The following is a 15,181-nucleotide window of genomic DNA, read 5'->3' as shown; positions in this document are numbered from 1 at the left end:
AAGCAACACACATAGGAGTTCTGGTGAACAGGGGACACTGCGCTGCAGAGCACTACAGAACTTCTTCATAAAGCCACCACTTTCAAAAGCAGAGGGTGTTGCTGATTTCTTAATACACAGAAACAGACACACAGAGGTAGACAAAATGAGGAGACAGAGGAAATTGTCCCAAATGAAAGAACACAACAAAATCACAGCAAGACATCTAAGAGAAAAACTAAAATAAATAATATGCTGGATAGAGAATTTAAAGCAATGATCATAAAGATACTCATTGGACTTGAGGAAAGAGTGGAGGATATCAGTGAGACAATTCACAAAGATAAAAAATAAAATATCAGAGATGAAGAACTCTAGACATGCAATTAAAAATACAATAGATGGAATACACAGTAGGCTACAGGAAGCAGAGGATCGTATCAGTGACCTGGAGGATAGAGTAATGTAAATCATCAAGCTGAACAGATAAGAGACAAATACTGCGTAATGAGAATAGACTTAAGGAACTCAGTGACTCCATCAACCATAACAACACTCACATTTTAGGGATCCCAGAAGATATAGAAAAGAGGGCAGGAAATGTATTCGAAGAAATAATAGCTGAAAACTTCCCAAATCTGGAGAGGGAAATAGAGATCCAGATTCAGGATGCAAAGAGATCCCCCAACAAATTCAACTCAAGGAAGTCCATACCAAGACACACAGCAATAAAATGACAAAAAAAAAAGTGATAAAGAATTTTAAAAGTTGTAAGAGAAAAGAAGATGATTACATACAAAGGAAACCCAATAAGGTGATCAGCTGATTTTTCAGCAGAAACTTTGCAGGCTAGAAGGGAATGGCAGGATATATTCGAAATGCTGAAAGGGAAAAATCTGCAGCCTAGACTATTCTATTCAACAAGGCTATCATTCAGAATAGAAGAAGAGATGAAGAGTTTCTCAGATAAACAAAATCTAACGGAACTCATGACAGCTAAACCACCCCTACAAGAAATACTAAAGGGGACCCTTTGAAGGGAAAGAAAAGACCATAAGTAGGAGTAAGGAAAGTAGAAAACAAAAAGGCAGTAAAAATAAGTATACCCGTAACAATCAGTCCAGGAATTAATAAAATAAAAGGATGTAAAATATGATACCAACTATTTGAAACAAGGAGGGGGAAGAGTAAAGAATGAGTTCAAAATTAAGTGATCATTTTCTTAATTTAGACTGCTATTTGCAAATGGTATATATAAAAATGTAAGTGAAGTAAATGCTCCAATCTCCAATCAAAGACATAGGGTGTCAGAGTGGATTAAAAAAAAAAAAAAAAACAAGACCCCATCCATATGCTGCTTACAAACACTCATTTCAGACCTAAAGACACATGCAGATTGAAAGTGAGGGGATGGAGAAACATTTGTCATGCAACTGGATGTCAAAAGAAAGCCAGAGTAGCAATATTTATTGCTAAAGAAAGTCTATAAACAGACACAAAGAAGGACACTATAAAATAATAAAGTGGATAATCCAACTCGAAGAACAATTGTAAATATTTATGTATCCAACATGTCAGCACCCAAATACATAAAACAGTTAATAATAGACATAAAGGAACTAATTGACAGTAATACAATAATGGTAGGGGACTTTAACCACACACTGACAGCAATGGACAGATCATGTAAGCAGAAAATCAACAAGGAAACAGTGGCTTTCAGTGATACACTGAACTAGATGGATTTAACAGATATGTTCAAAACAGTCCATCATAAAACATCAGAATACACATTCTTTTCAAGTGTACATGTACCATTCTCCAGAATAGATCACATATTAGGCCATAAAACAAGTCACAACAATTCAAAAAGAAGTAATACCATGCATCTTTTCTGACCACAATGCTATGAAACTGGAAATCAACAAGAAAAAATCTGGAAAGAGCATAAATTTATGGAGATTAAATAACATGCTACCAGACAATGAATGGGTCAACAAAGAAATCAAAGAAGAAATCAAAAAGCACATAGAAACAAATGAAAATGAAAACACAATGGTCCAACTTCCTTGGGATGCAGCAAAAGCATTCCTATGAGGGAAGTTTATAGCAATACAGGCTTATCTCAAGAAGCAAGAGATATCTCAACCTAACCTTACACCTAAAGGAGCTAGATAAAGAACAAGAAACAATTCTAAAACCAGCCGAAAGAAGGAAAGAATAAAAATTAGAGCATAGATAAATGATATAGAAATTAAAATGCAATTAAATAGATCAATGAAACCAGGAGCTGGTTATTTGAAAAGATCAACAAAATTAATAAACCTCTAGCCAGACCCATCAAAAGAGAAATATTGAGAGAGAGAGGGGGGGGGGGAAAGAGAGAGAAGTACTCAAAATCAGAATTAAAAGAGGAGAAATAGCAACTAACACCACAGAAATACAAACAATTGTAAAAGAATATTATGAAAAATTATATGTTGTTAAATTAGACAATCTAGAAGAAATGGATAAATTCCTAGAAGCATAAAATCTAAAACTGAACTAGGAAGAAATAGAAAATTTTAACAGACTGATTATCAGCAAAGAAATTGAATCAGTAATCAAAAAATTCCAAACAAAGGCCAGGACCAGATGGCTTCCCAGGGAAATTCTACCAAACTTTTAAAGAAGAATTAAAACCTATTCCTCTCAATCCCCAAAAATAGAAGGGAAACTTCCAAATTTGTTCTATGAGGCTAATGTCACCCTGATCCCAAAACCAGATAAAGATACCACAAAAAAGGAAAACTACAGGCCAATATCTCTCATGAACATGGACAAAAAAAATCCTAAACAAAATATTAGCAAACAGAATCCAACAATACATTAAAAAATCATTTATTACCATCAAGTGGAATTTATTCCCAGAAGGCAGGTGATTCAGTATTTGTAAATCAATTAATGTGATACATCATATTAAAAAAGAAATTTGTAAATTAATGTGATACATCATAGTAATAGAAGAAATTTGTCATCAATGTGATATATCATATTAATAAAAGAAAGGGTAAAAACTACATGATTATTTCAAAAGACACAAAAAGCATTTCACAAAGTACAACATCCATTCATGACAAAAGCCCTCAACAAAGTAGGTTGAGAGGGACTATACCTCAGTAAAATAAAGGCCACATATGAAAAACCCACAGTCAATATCATATTCAATGGGAAAAAAACTGAGAGCATTTCCCTTAAAGTCAGGAACAAGACAAAGATGTCCACCCTCACCACTTTTATTTAACATAGTACTGGAAGTCCTAGCCACAGCAATTAGACAACAAAAAGAAATAAAAAGTATCAAATCGGTAAGGAAGAAGTAAAATTTTCAGTATTTGCAGATGACATGATACTATGTATAGAAAACCCTAAAGACTCCACCAAAAAACTGTTAGAACTTATTAATGATTTCAGTAAAGCCACAGGATACAAAAATCAATGTGCAGGAACCTGTTGCATTTGTATATACTAATAATGAAACAGTAAGAAAACAATCCCATTGGGACACCTGTGTGGCTCAGTTGGCTAAGTGTCCAACTCTTGGTGTTGGCTTGGATCATGATCTCACAGTTCATGAGTTCAAGCCCCATGTTGGGTTCTGCATGGACAGAGCAGGGCCTGCTTGCGATCCTGTCTCTCCCTCTCTCTACCCCACCCCCACTTGTGCTCATTTGCTCTCTCTCTAAAAATAAATAAACTTAAAAAAAAGAGAACAATCCCATTTACAATCACATCCCAAATAGTAAGATATCTAGGAACAAACCTACCCAAAGAGGTGAAAGGCATGTACTCTGAACACTATAAAACATTGATGCAAGAAATTGAAGACGAAGAAATGGAAAGCCATTCTATTCCAATGGATTGGGAGAACAAATATTGTTAAAAGGTCTATATTAGCCAAAACAATCTACAGATTTAATGCAATCCCTATAAAAATACCAACAACATTTTCCACAATACTAGAACAAACAATCCTAACATTTATATGGAACCACAAAGACACTGATAGCTAAAGCAATTTTGAGAAAGAGAAGCAAAACAGGAGGTATCACAATTCCAGATTTAAAGTTATATTACAAAGCTGTAGTAATCAAAACAGTATGGTAATGGCACAGAAATAGACACATAGATTAATTCAGCAGAGTAAAAGACCCAAAAGTAAACCCACAATTATATGGTCAACTAATCAACAAAGGAAGCAAGAATATCGATTGGGAAAATGTCTCTTCAACAAATGGTGTTGGGAAGACTGGACAGTACCATGCAAAAGAATGAAATTGAACACTTTGTTACACCATACAAAAAAAAAAAAACCTCAAAATGGATTAAAGACCTAAATGTGAGACCTGAAATCATAAAAATTCTAGAAGAGACCTCAAGTAGTAATGTCTGAGACATGAACAATAGCAACATTTTTCTACATATGTCTCCTGAGGCAAGGGAATAGTCCTGTACTATTGGGACAACATAGAAATAAAAATCTTTTGCACAACAAAGGAAACAACCAACAAAAATAAAAGGCAACCTAGTGAATGGGAGAAGGTATTTGCAAAGGACATATCCAAAAAGGGTTAAAAATAGAATTACCCTATGACCCAGCAATTGCACTACTAGGCATTTATCCAAAGGATACAAAAACGCTGATTCAAAGGGGTACATGCACCCCAATGTTTATAGCAGAATTATCAGCAATAGCTAAATTATGGAAAGAGTCCAAACGTCTGTTGACTAATGAATGGATAAAGAAGATGTGGCATACACACACACACACACACACACACACACACACACACACAATGGAATATTACTCAGCGATCAAAAGAAATGTCATCTTGCCATTTGCAACAACATGGGTGGAACTAGGGTGTATTATGCTATGTGAAATAAGTTAAATACAAATACCATATGATTTTACTCATGAGCAATTCAGGATGCAAAAAAAGATGAAAATAGGGAAGGAAAGGGAAGGAAAAATAAAATACGATAAAAACAGAGGGAAGCAAACCATAAAAGACTGTTAACTATAGAAAACAAACTGAGGGTTGCTGGAGGGGAGATGTGTGGGGGATGGGCTAAATTGGGTGATGGACATTAAGGACATCACTTTTTTGGGATGGACACTGGGTATTATATGTAAGTGATGAATCACTACATCCTCCTAAAATCAATACTACACTGTGTGTTAAATAACTTGAATTTAAATAAAATCTTGGAAGGGAGAAAAAGGGTTAGTACCCAAAATATATAAACAACTGGCACAACTCAACACCAAAAAAAACCCAAATAATCCAATTAAAAAATGGGCTGAAGATATGAACAGACAGTTCTCTAAAGAAGACATACAGATGGCTAAAAGACACATGAAAAGATGTTCATTATCACTTAAAATCAGGGAAATGCAAATCAAAACTACAATGACATATTACTTCATACCTGCTAGAATGGCTAAAATCAAAAACATAAGAAACAACAAGTATTGGTGAGGACGTGGAGTAAAAGGAATCCTACTGCACTGTTGGTCAGAATGCAAACTAATGCAGTCACTATGGAAAGCAGTATGGAAGTTCATCAAAAAGTTAAAAATACAACTATCCTATGATCCAGTAATCAATCACACTTCTGGATTTTCTCCCCAAAATGCAAAAAAAAAAAAATTTATTTGAAAGGAAACATGTTTAAAGAAGCATTATTTACAATAGCCAAATTATGGACGCAGCCCAAGTATCCATTGATAGGTGAATGGATAAGGAAGATGTGGTATATTTACACAATGGAATATTACTCAGCCATAAAAAAGAATGAGGTCTTGCCATTTGCAATGACATCGATGGAGCTAGAGAGTATAAAGCTAAGCAAAATAAGTCAGAGACAAATAGCATATGATCTCATTCATATGTGTAATTTAAGAAACAAAACAAAGCAGTAAAGTGAAAAGAGAGAGAGAGAGAAACAAAAAAAACCAGGCTCTTAATTATAGAGAAGAAACTGATGACTACCTGAGGGGAGGGCAGGGGAATAGGTGAAATAGGTGATGGAGATTAAGGAGTGCATTTGTCATGATAAACACTAGGTGATGTGTGGAATTGTGGAATTACTATATTGTATACCAGGATCTAATATAATACTCTATGTTAACTAAAGTAGAATTGAAATAAAATTTTAAAAATATTTTTAGAGCACCTAATATATACCAGGTAGTGTTTTAGGTACTAGAGATACAGCATATATCTCTATATAAAATAAATAAATAAAACAATAAAACAAAGTCTCTGCTCCCACCAAACTTCCAGACTAGTGGAATGAAAGAAACAGTGACCAAATAAAAATACATTTTGTCAGTGCTATCTGACAAAATAATGCACAAAGAAAATAATGCATGGTAAGGGAAAGGGGAATTACTGTTTATGTTGGTATGTTCAAGGAATGCTTCTTTGACATGAATACTTCTGAATAAGATCTGAATGCTGTGATTGACCCAGACATGAAAATATCTTATTTCATTTACCTAAAATTGTCTATATTTCAACCTGCTCTTAAATGATAATCTAATTGGCTATAGAATCCTTTGGCTTCTGTTATTGTTTTCACAAAGTCTTCTATTAGTGAAATTGTTGTTTCTTTGTAAGTAATATGCCTTTTCTATTTTGCTGTTTTTAGGATCTTCTTTTTGGTATTCTTCAAATCCACTATGTGTTGGCTTGGGTCTTTTTTATTATATTGAGATTGCAACTCATTATGGTTCCCAAAGCTAGGGATGTATATATTTCAACAATTGTAAGAAACTGTCATCTATTAGTACTTTAAATATCATTTCTCCACATTTTCTCTATTATCTAACCTTATAATTTTATTAGATTATGCTGAATCTTTTCCTTTTATCCTCCTGTTACTATACTTCTTTTTCATGATTTTTTCATCATTTATCTGTCTGAAATGTGCACTGAACAATTTTCCTTCATATCCATTCTCCAGTTTACTAATCTCTCTTCGTTGTTGTCTAATCATTTATATAATGTATCCATTGAGATTTTATTTTCAATGACTATATTTCTTTTACAGATTATGTATTTTATTTTTAGTATTTATTTATTTATGAGTGAGTGAGAGAGAGCACGTGCAAGTCAGCAAGGGTCAGAGAAAGGGGGAGAGAGAGAATGCCAAGCAGGCTCTGTGCCACCAGCACAAATCCCAATGTAGAGCTCAAAATCACTAACTGTGAGATCATGACCTGAGCCAAAACCAAGAGTCAGATATTTAACCAACTGAGCCACCCAGGTACCCCTACAGATTGTTTATTTTATTTACTTTTTAAAAATTTTTTTAAACATTTATTTATTTTTGAGACAGAGAGAGACAGAGCATGAACGGGGGAGGGTCAGAGAGAGAGGGAGACACAGAATCTGAAACAGGCTCCAGGCTCTGAGCTGTCAGCACAGAGCTCGATGCAGGGCTCGAACTCACAGACCGCAAGATCATGACCTGAGCTGAAGTCGGCTGCTTAACCGACTGAGACACCCAGGTGCCCCACGATTGTTTATTTTAAATAAACCTTTTTTTAAATTTGTTTTTTCTTGCTCCTACCCCATAATGTCTGGATTTTATGTTCTTAATTCCTCTTTTGATGCCTTTATCATTTAAATTTTTAAATTTTTTTTAAGTTTTTTTTTTTTTAATTTTGAGAGAGAATGAGAGTGAGAGAACATGAGCAGGGGAGGGGCAGAGAAAGAGAGGGAGAGAGAATCCCAAGCAGGCTCTGCACTGTCAGCACAGAGCCTGATGTGGGGCTCAGTCTCACAAACTGTGAGATTTTGACCTGAGCCTAAATCAAGAGTCAGAGGCTTAACAGACTGAGCCACCCAGGTGCCCCCTTTATTATTTTAATTTAGTTCCTTTACAGTATCTATTTGATTGTTATATGAAGTTCTTTGAGGAGGTTTAATTCAGTTATATGTTTTATCAGCTGACTCTCACTCATGACCACTTCCTTATGTGTTCTGTGAGCTTATTTTCAGCAAGCATTTATTTGTGGTCATCCTTCCAGGGTGTTTTTGTTTGCTTTTTCAAGTCAATATAGAGGTATCCCCACATTGAGGCAAATTCCTACGTTAATTTCTCAGTTTGTAAACTCAAAACCAGGAAGATACTGTGTATTTAATCATCAATGCCATATAAGATTAGGCTTAAGGTTGCTAAATTTCAGTAGAAATGCTTCCCCTAAGCCTCTCTAATTCAGAAACCATGCTTGGATAGACAAGTTTCCTTTTTGAATTTTCATGTCGTGGATTGGTTTTGTCTACTTCATTTTATTTATCACCCTTTTGCTTAGTTGGAGCCATTCAGGGTCTTGGTTTTATGTGGGAGTCTAGTTCCAGCTTTTACTTGGCACAGTACTAGTTTATACCTGTTGTCTTGGTGCAATTTTTGATAAAAACTTTTCTGGCTTTCAAAAGTATCTCAGGTTAGACAATATTTATATAATCTTCTAATCCTTAGTCAAGAATGTACTCGGTATGCTGGAGGAGGAGAAAAGCCAGACTGGCTAATTTGTAGAGGAAAGAATGGTTAGAGAAGAGCTCAGAGAAGAAGGGAAGATGAAGTGCTTTCTAGGTAAGGGAAGGATATTGAAATTTATTTCAGATGTGATTAAAAGGCATTAAGGGATTTTAAGCCATAGGTTTTTAGGCAGCTCTGGCTGCTTATTAATTATACATAGTTATCTAAAAGTATCCCCCATGCCTTGTGTAGTTTAGTGGCCAAATATTTGGGCAAGGTTTGCACTCAGATTTGGGGACTCACCATCTCAGTGGTTCTCTTGCTTCCAGGGCTTTATCCTGAATTTTTAGCTTTTTGGCCAGCCTTGGACTCTATCCCCTGAGATATTAAGCCAACGCATTTCGCAATTTCTGTCAATCTTACAAACATTACTCAGCACAGTTTTGTCATCTGTCATTTAGTGGAAGACTTCCCTATGGTTTCAGCCTGAATTTTTTTTTTAACAGAGTCCCAGAATCTTACTCATGTGTGTATAGTGTAATGGTCAGCCAAAATTTGGGGCACAGTATATATGCAGATTTGGGATCCCATCCCTTCTGTAATTCTCTTGGTTCCAAGAGTACCACCCCTAAATTTCCATATTATTGGCCATCTTGAGCCAGTAAACCTGTGGTATCTGCCACAAGAATTCTAGTTTGGGGGGAATACCCATTGCTGCTGCCATCTTTCAAGAGTAAATTTTCTTCAAGTTTTTGTCTGCTTTCAGTTGTGCCCCATTGCTTTTCAATAGGTTCAGCCTCCTTCCCTGCCTCCTTCTCCTCCTATCTCTCTAATATATATGTTCAAATTTTATAATAGTTACAAGAAAGTATAACAAACAATTTGGTCTGCTATTACCAAAAGCTGAAACATTTATTGTTATTTTAAATTGTGTTTAGATTAAGAACAACTTTGAAATTTTTTTCATGTTTATTAGCAATTTTATCCATTTTATTATTTTTTGGTAATGTAATTTACCAATTTGTCTATTTGTCTATTTGTTTTGATCTTATTTATAGGTAAGAGTTCCTTATTTATTGAAGATAATAATATATGAACTCATCAGATGTTTTGTGAGGCTCAAATGTGTTTTAAAATTTAAGGTTTTGCTTTTATGGTGGTTTTATATTGGCCTTTAATCTTCATATGGGATCATTTAATAGACAAGGCAAAGAGTTTGTTCTTATTAGAGATGCCAGTGCATAGAGAAAGAAACTCTTGCCTTTCCATAAGGCAAAGTCTTGTGGTCAGCTTGTATGATGTGCAGGGCAGTGTTGGCAGTCACCTTTCTAAGCAAAATATTGTCAGATGTATTATTTTCATACTTATGGATCACCATACATTATTTTTCAATCATGATCATTTGCCATACTTACCAGTAAGTACTGTAAATAGACTGCTGCTTCTGTGCATTGGAAGAAATCTTGCAAAGTGATTAATACTCACTAAGGGCACTGTGGGTCGTCACCAGAACTATGTTCAAACATTGTCCTCTCTCTTTTTGTCCCTAGGAGTACACCATTGATGTATTTTTTCGACAGACATGGCATGATGAAAGACTTAAATTTGATGGACCCATGAAGATCCTTCCCCTGAACAATCTCCTGGCTAGTAAGATCTGGACACCTGACACCTTCTTTCACAATGGCAAGAAATCAGTAGCCCATAACATGACCACACCTAACAAGCTGCTCAGACTGGTGGACAATGGAACGCTCCTCTACACAATGAGGTTAGAGAGTGGTGCCCCCCCATCTAAAGTATACTGGGGGTAGGACTGGGCTTGAAAGTAGCATGTTTTAAGCTATCCATCAAAAAGTCTATCAAGTTTACATATTATAAATGCACATATAGGTATATGCTTAACATATTTGCAGGTATACACATTCACAGACATATATTGTAGATACACATATAAATGCAGTTGGACATATGAACATTCTCATATACAGATATATGTTCATGATATATAAATGTATGCATACTCAGAGACACGTAGATTAACACATAAGCATATACATTCAAGGACACTTAAATACACAAACTCATAGCCATATATACAGGCAGAACACTGTGACAGTCATAATGGACTGTTTAATTGCAGCAACAATCTTCCCCTATGATGCAGAATTGTGAGAATCAAATGAGATAATGATGGATATTTTCTGAACCATACAATGTTATAGATAATATATACACAAAATTATAGCAACACATATTTTATCCCACATTGCCTGGGAATGCTGAGGAGTTTGATGTAAATGAGGTTTCCAAACAAGAATGTTTCTTTTAAATATCATTTATATACTTATGCATATATATGTATATATACTTATACATATATATGTATATATACTTATATGTATATGTATGTATAAGCTTATACTTATATATATGTATATGTATATACTTATATGTAATATATACTTGTTACATATATATACTTATATACTTATATATACTTATATGTATGAGCTCGTACATATACATATAAGTATATATACATGTATATTTATAAGTATATATACACATATATATGTATAAGTATATACACATATATACGTATATATATAAATATGTATAAGTCTATATAATGTACATATATACATATATATGTATAATTTTGCGTTCAAAAAGAATGACTTTAAAAACATTTTCAGTTCCATAATATTCTTTGACCCAACACTAAAAAACTTTCTTGATTCTTGTTTTATGTTTTCTGTACATTACAGTTGTTCTGTAGCTCCCTCCCACATTAATGAGTTTCAGTTTTAAGTAGCTGAATTAACACTATTGAATGGAAAAAATGTGATCCTTCAGTGCAGATTCTGTGGCTGTTTTTAAATTTGAGTATTTGTTATTTTGTACAATAAAACTGAAATAATACAGGCCTGGTAAACATGTAATGAATACACAAAGTATCCTTGCCCATATGCTAGTCCTTAGTTACTTCAAATTTGCTATTTATTGTTTTTCCTGAAAAAAATTGGTAGCTAAGAATATAGGCAAAGAAGAATGGATAGCAAATGGATAATTAAGAGAAAAGTTGAATTAAAGAGGAGGAGCTGAGACACTAGAGGAGAGATGAGAATAGAAGCGAGAATGATGGAGAAAAGAAAGAAGGAAAGTGGATATAAAAGGGAAAAAGAAGGTGGAGAGAGGAAGGGAAATATAATCCAGAAGAAAGATCAATAAAATTAGCATATATATTTTATTGATCTCTTCCCATAGCTTATATATTTACATATATGTTGTATATATGTTTATATGTGTATGTTGCTCCTGGTTATTAGTATTAACATTCATTTTTGTACTATTAGAATGTAGTGAAGAAAATTGTTGGTATAAAGTGAAACAAAGAGAGGAAGGACATTGTATGCAGAGAAAACCAAGTAAGCAGTTATAGGAAATGGAATGGTTTCCTTCAACAAAAGCAAGATAATGAGGTGGTCAGTTTTTAATTTTATATATGGCACTCTAGTTACTGTTGAAAGGATGTATTTGAAGAGAACAAAACTGGAATTAGGGAAAATGGTTAGTAGATAGCTTAAATAGTCTAGGCAAATGGTAGTGAAATTCTAATTCAGAGCAGCTGATTAAGATGGAGGAGAAATACACTGAGGAAATATTAAAAATGGCCAATGTTAGAATGACAGGGGGGACAGGAGTCAAGGTAGTAAATACCCAAATAACATGGGTGAATGATGGTGCTACAAAATAGGGCAGATCATATAAAATAGGAGAAATTTAGATAGGAAAATCTTTAAGGTTAATTTTGGGCAAGATAAGATTTAAAAGATTGTAGATTATCCAGGGACAAGGGTATAATAGTAGTTAGATATACAAATCTTAAGATTAAAAGACAGATACAAGCTAGAGATGTGAATTTTGGTATTGTCAGCACATTGGGACAACCATGTGAATGGATGTGCTCACTTTAGGAAAGTATGCAGAGTGAGAAAATCATACCAAGGATCAAATCATGTAGCATCATTATTACAGCAGAAGTGGAGAAAGAGGAACCTATGAAGGACCAAGAAGAAAAAGTAAGGAAGGTGTTAATAGAACTCACAGTGTACAGTATCTTGAAATCTAAGTGTGATAGTTAGTACTGCTACTTTCAGTATTTCCAACTCAAGTCCTTCTGGTACATGGTAGTATTTTACTTCCATATAGCCTTGCAGTTAGGCATGTATAGGTGACTTTGACTAACCAGATGAGACTGGAAATAACATGTGTCGTTTCTGAGGGAGGTTGGGAAACTTTTAAGAGCAGTACATAATTTTCCATGTTCCTCTCCCCTGGCCACAGTGAGTAGCATTATGCCAGGTGGCCTTGACTCTATCATTCTGTGTCCCTTATTGAAGATGTTATAGAAGAGAATGCCCCTCCCCACAACCTGAGATAGACATGTAGTGTGAGTGAGAAATAAATCTCTATTGTTTTAGGACACTCAAATTTTAGCATTTGTTGTTACTGCATGTTAATCTAACCTATTTTGACTGATATATCAAAGGAGTAAAGGGCTTCAAAAAAGAATACAGTGATCAATAATAATAACACCAGTAACAGCTAAGTATAAACGTTAACATCAATATAGTATTTATAATGTGCTATGGACAGTTCTTATCACTCCACTTTTATAAACTAATGACTTTGTAAGATAGGTACTATTATTTCCACTTTACAGTTGAGGAAACTGAGACAAGAGTGGGTAAGAAAAATTTTAGGATCACCTAGGGAGTAAATGGTTGATCCATCATTCATACTCTGGCAGTTTTGCTGCAAGTTCATCCTCTTTACTATTATTTATACATTTTTACAACATTTTTGATTATTACAAAGAGATCAAGAATATAGAGAATTAAATGTATTAGGTTTGGCAACATAGAAGGCATTGGCATTCTTCAAATACACTATTTCAATGTATTATTTAGTGTACTAGTGAGTTTTTAGGAGTTGGCATAGAAGTAGTGAAGATAGTAAATAAAGAAAATACTTTCTGGGAGCTTGTTTGAAAATGAAAGATACATTCGGGGCAAAATAGTTGCTTTTTTTAAATGTAGAGACTTGCACTTATTTGTGAGATAGCAGAAAGTGGACATCAGAAAGACAAAGACTGAAGATATGGTAGAAATGGGACATTTCATAGGACAGAGTAGAAATATGAACAGTTATAATGTATGAAGGAGAATTTGGAGAGAATAGGGCATAAGTGGAGAAATATAAGACTGACATACTTGTAACAAAGTGCATAAAAGAGAAGGGTTTGAAGAAGAGATGAGAGTGTATACAATTGTGGAGAGAATGAAGCAGACTATATATTAACAGAGGAGGGGATTGTGGAATGAGGTAGTTGGAGAGATGGATGAGGATGATGAGATGTGGATGGGTAAAAATCCATAAGAAAATGAAGAGCAAGTGAGAGGCAGAAGAGGAAATCAACACATGGAGATTGAAGAGAAAGAATAGAGAACGAATGAAGAGAACAGGATAATGGAGAAAGTGAATAATAAAAGAAAATAGAATTGAATATAGGTTTGAGTTTTGGAGGCATGATAGAAAAAAAGAAGAAAAGAGAGGGAAAGATGGGAATGTTGAAATATGAAGAAGATAGAAATATGATGAAATATGAAGATTGAGGAGGGCAGCAGATGAAATAGACCAAAGGATTAGTCACCAGAAAATAAAGTTAGATGAACGGGAAGAAGATGACCATTAATTCATTCATCCCAGTCTGAACTGAACAAGAAAGTGGAGTTTGATAAAATAGGAATATATGTGTAATGCCTGTGTGTTTATTCTGAAGTACAGAATAAAGGAAGTATAGCAGTTCAGAAGCATAAGGCCATTGGTTACCTTACATAGTAAATGATTCACCTTGGACCCAGGAGGATAGGTCTGGAGGAAGACCTATGTTCAAAACTGAAAATATTAAAGCTTGGCTCTATGGCCCCACAATTTATTCATCTAGTGACCTTTTGCAAGACACAAACTATCTGCTTTCTCATTCTGATGATAATGTAGCTGCTGCCTGTCTTGCAGACATATGAAAAGTGTAAGTTAGATAAGGGTAAAAGAACACTTATAATTTTTCAGGAAGTGTTATTCTACATTATTATTGTTATTGTTATTGTTATTATTATTATGTTGACCCTTGGAAATCTTATCCCAATTCTATGGAAAACTACAGAGGGTCAGCTTTAGAAAATCTCACCAAAGATTTCATAGTTATGTAACTAGGGCAGTTTAGAATGAAACCTTCATCTTGAGACCTCAGGACAACCATAAAAATGCAAGTCAAAGGACATTACCTGCTGCTTGCTTCAGCAGCACACATACTAAAATTAAAACAGTATGGAGAAGACAAACAGAGCCCAGATCAGGATGATACATACGTTTGTGAAGTATTTTCCATTTCTTAGACATAGATATATAGGATATTTCATTTCTATTAATAACATTTATTGAGGCAGGTATGGATAAACATGTTCGTTGTATTGTTCTTTATATCTATTATGTGTAAATGTTGCATAATACATAATGCAGTAAAAGCAAGTTCCACTGATTATTTGAGTAGGAGGGACAAGTACCTATTGAATTTAACTAGATTTATTCCCATTGACCTGAA

General features: G+C 34.4%; 1 protein-coding gene across 1 annotated transcript in view; it reads left to right on the top strand.

The window, feature by feature from the left end:
* GABRA3 (gamma-aminobutyric acid type A receptor subunit alpha3) overlaps positions 1–15,181 on the top strand; it is a 197,558-nt gene that overhangs the window by 112,909 nt on the left and 69,468 nt on the right. The window contains exon 4 of the mRNA XM_049643308.1: positions 10,062–10,282. Within this exon, the coding sequence (XP_049499265.1) occupies positions 10,062–10,282 (221 nt within the window). The remainder of the gene's footprint in view (positions 1–10,061; positions 10,283–15,181) is intronic.

The sequence above is a fragment of the Panthera uncia genome, chromosome X (genome assembly GCF_023721935.1).
Source record: "Panthera uncia isolate 11264 chromosome X, Puncia_PCG_1.0, whole genome shotgun sequence".
Classification (NCBI taxonomy): domain Eukaryota; kingdom Metazoa; phylum Chordata; class Mammalia; order Carnivora; family Felidae; genus Panthera; species Panthera uncia.
The sequence above is the reverse complement of the archived record's forward strand: the minus strand, read 5'-3'. Positions and strand labels throughout refer to the sequence as shown.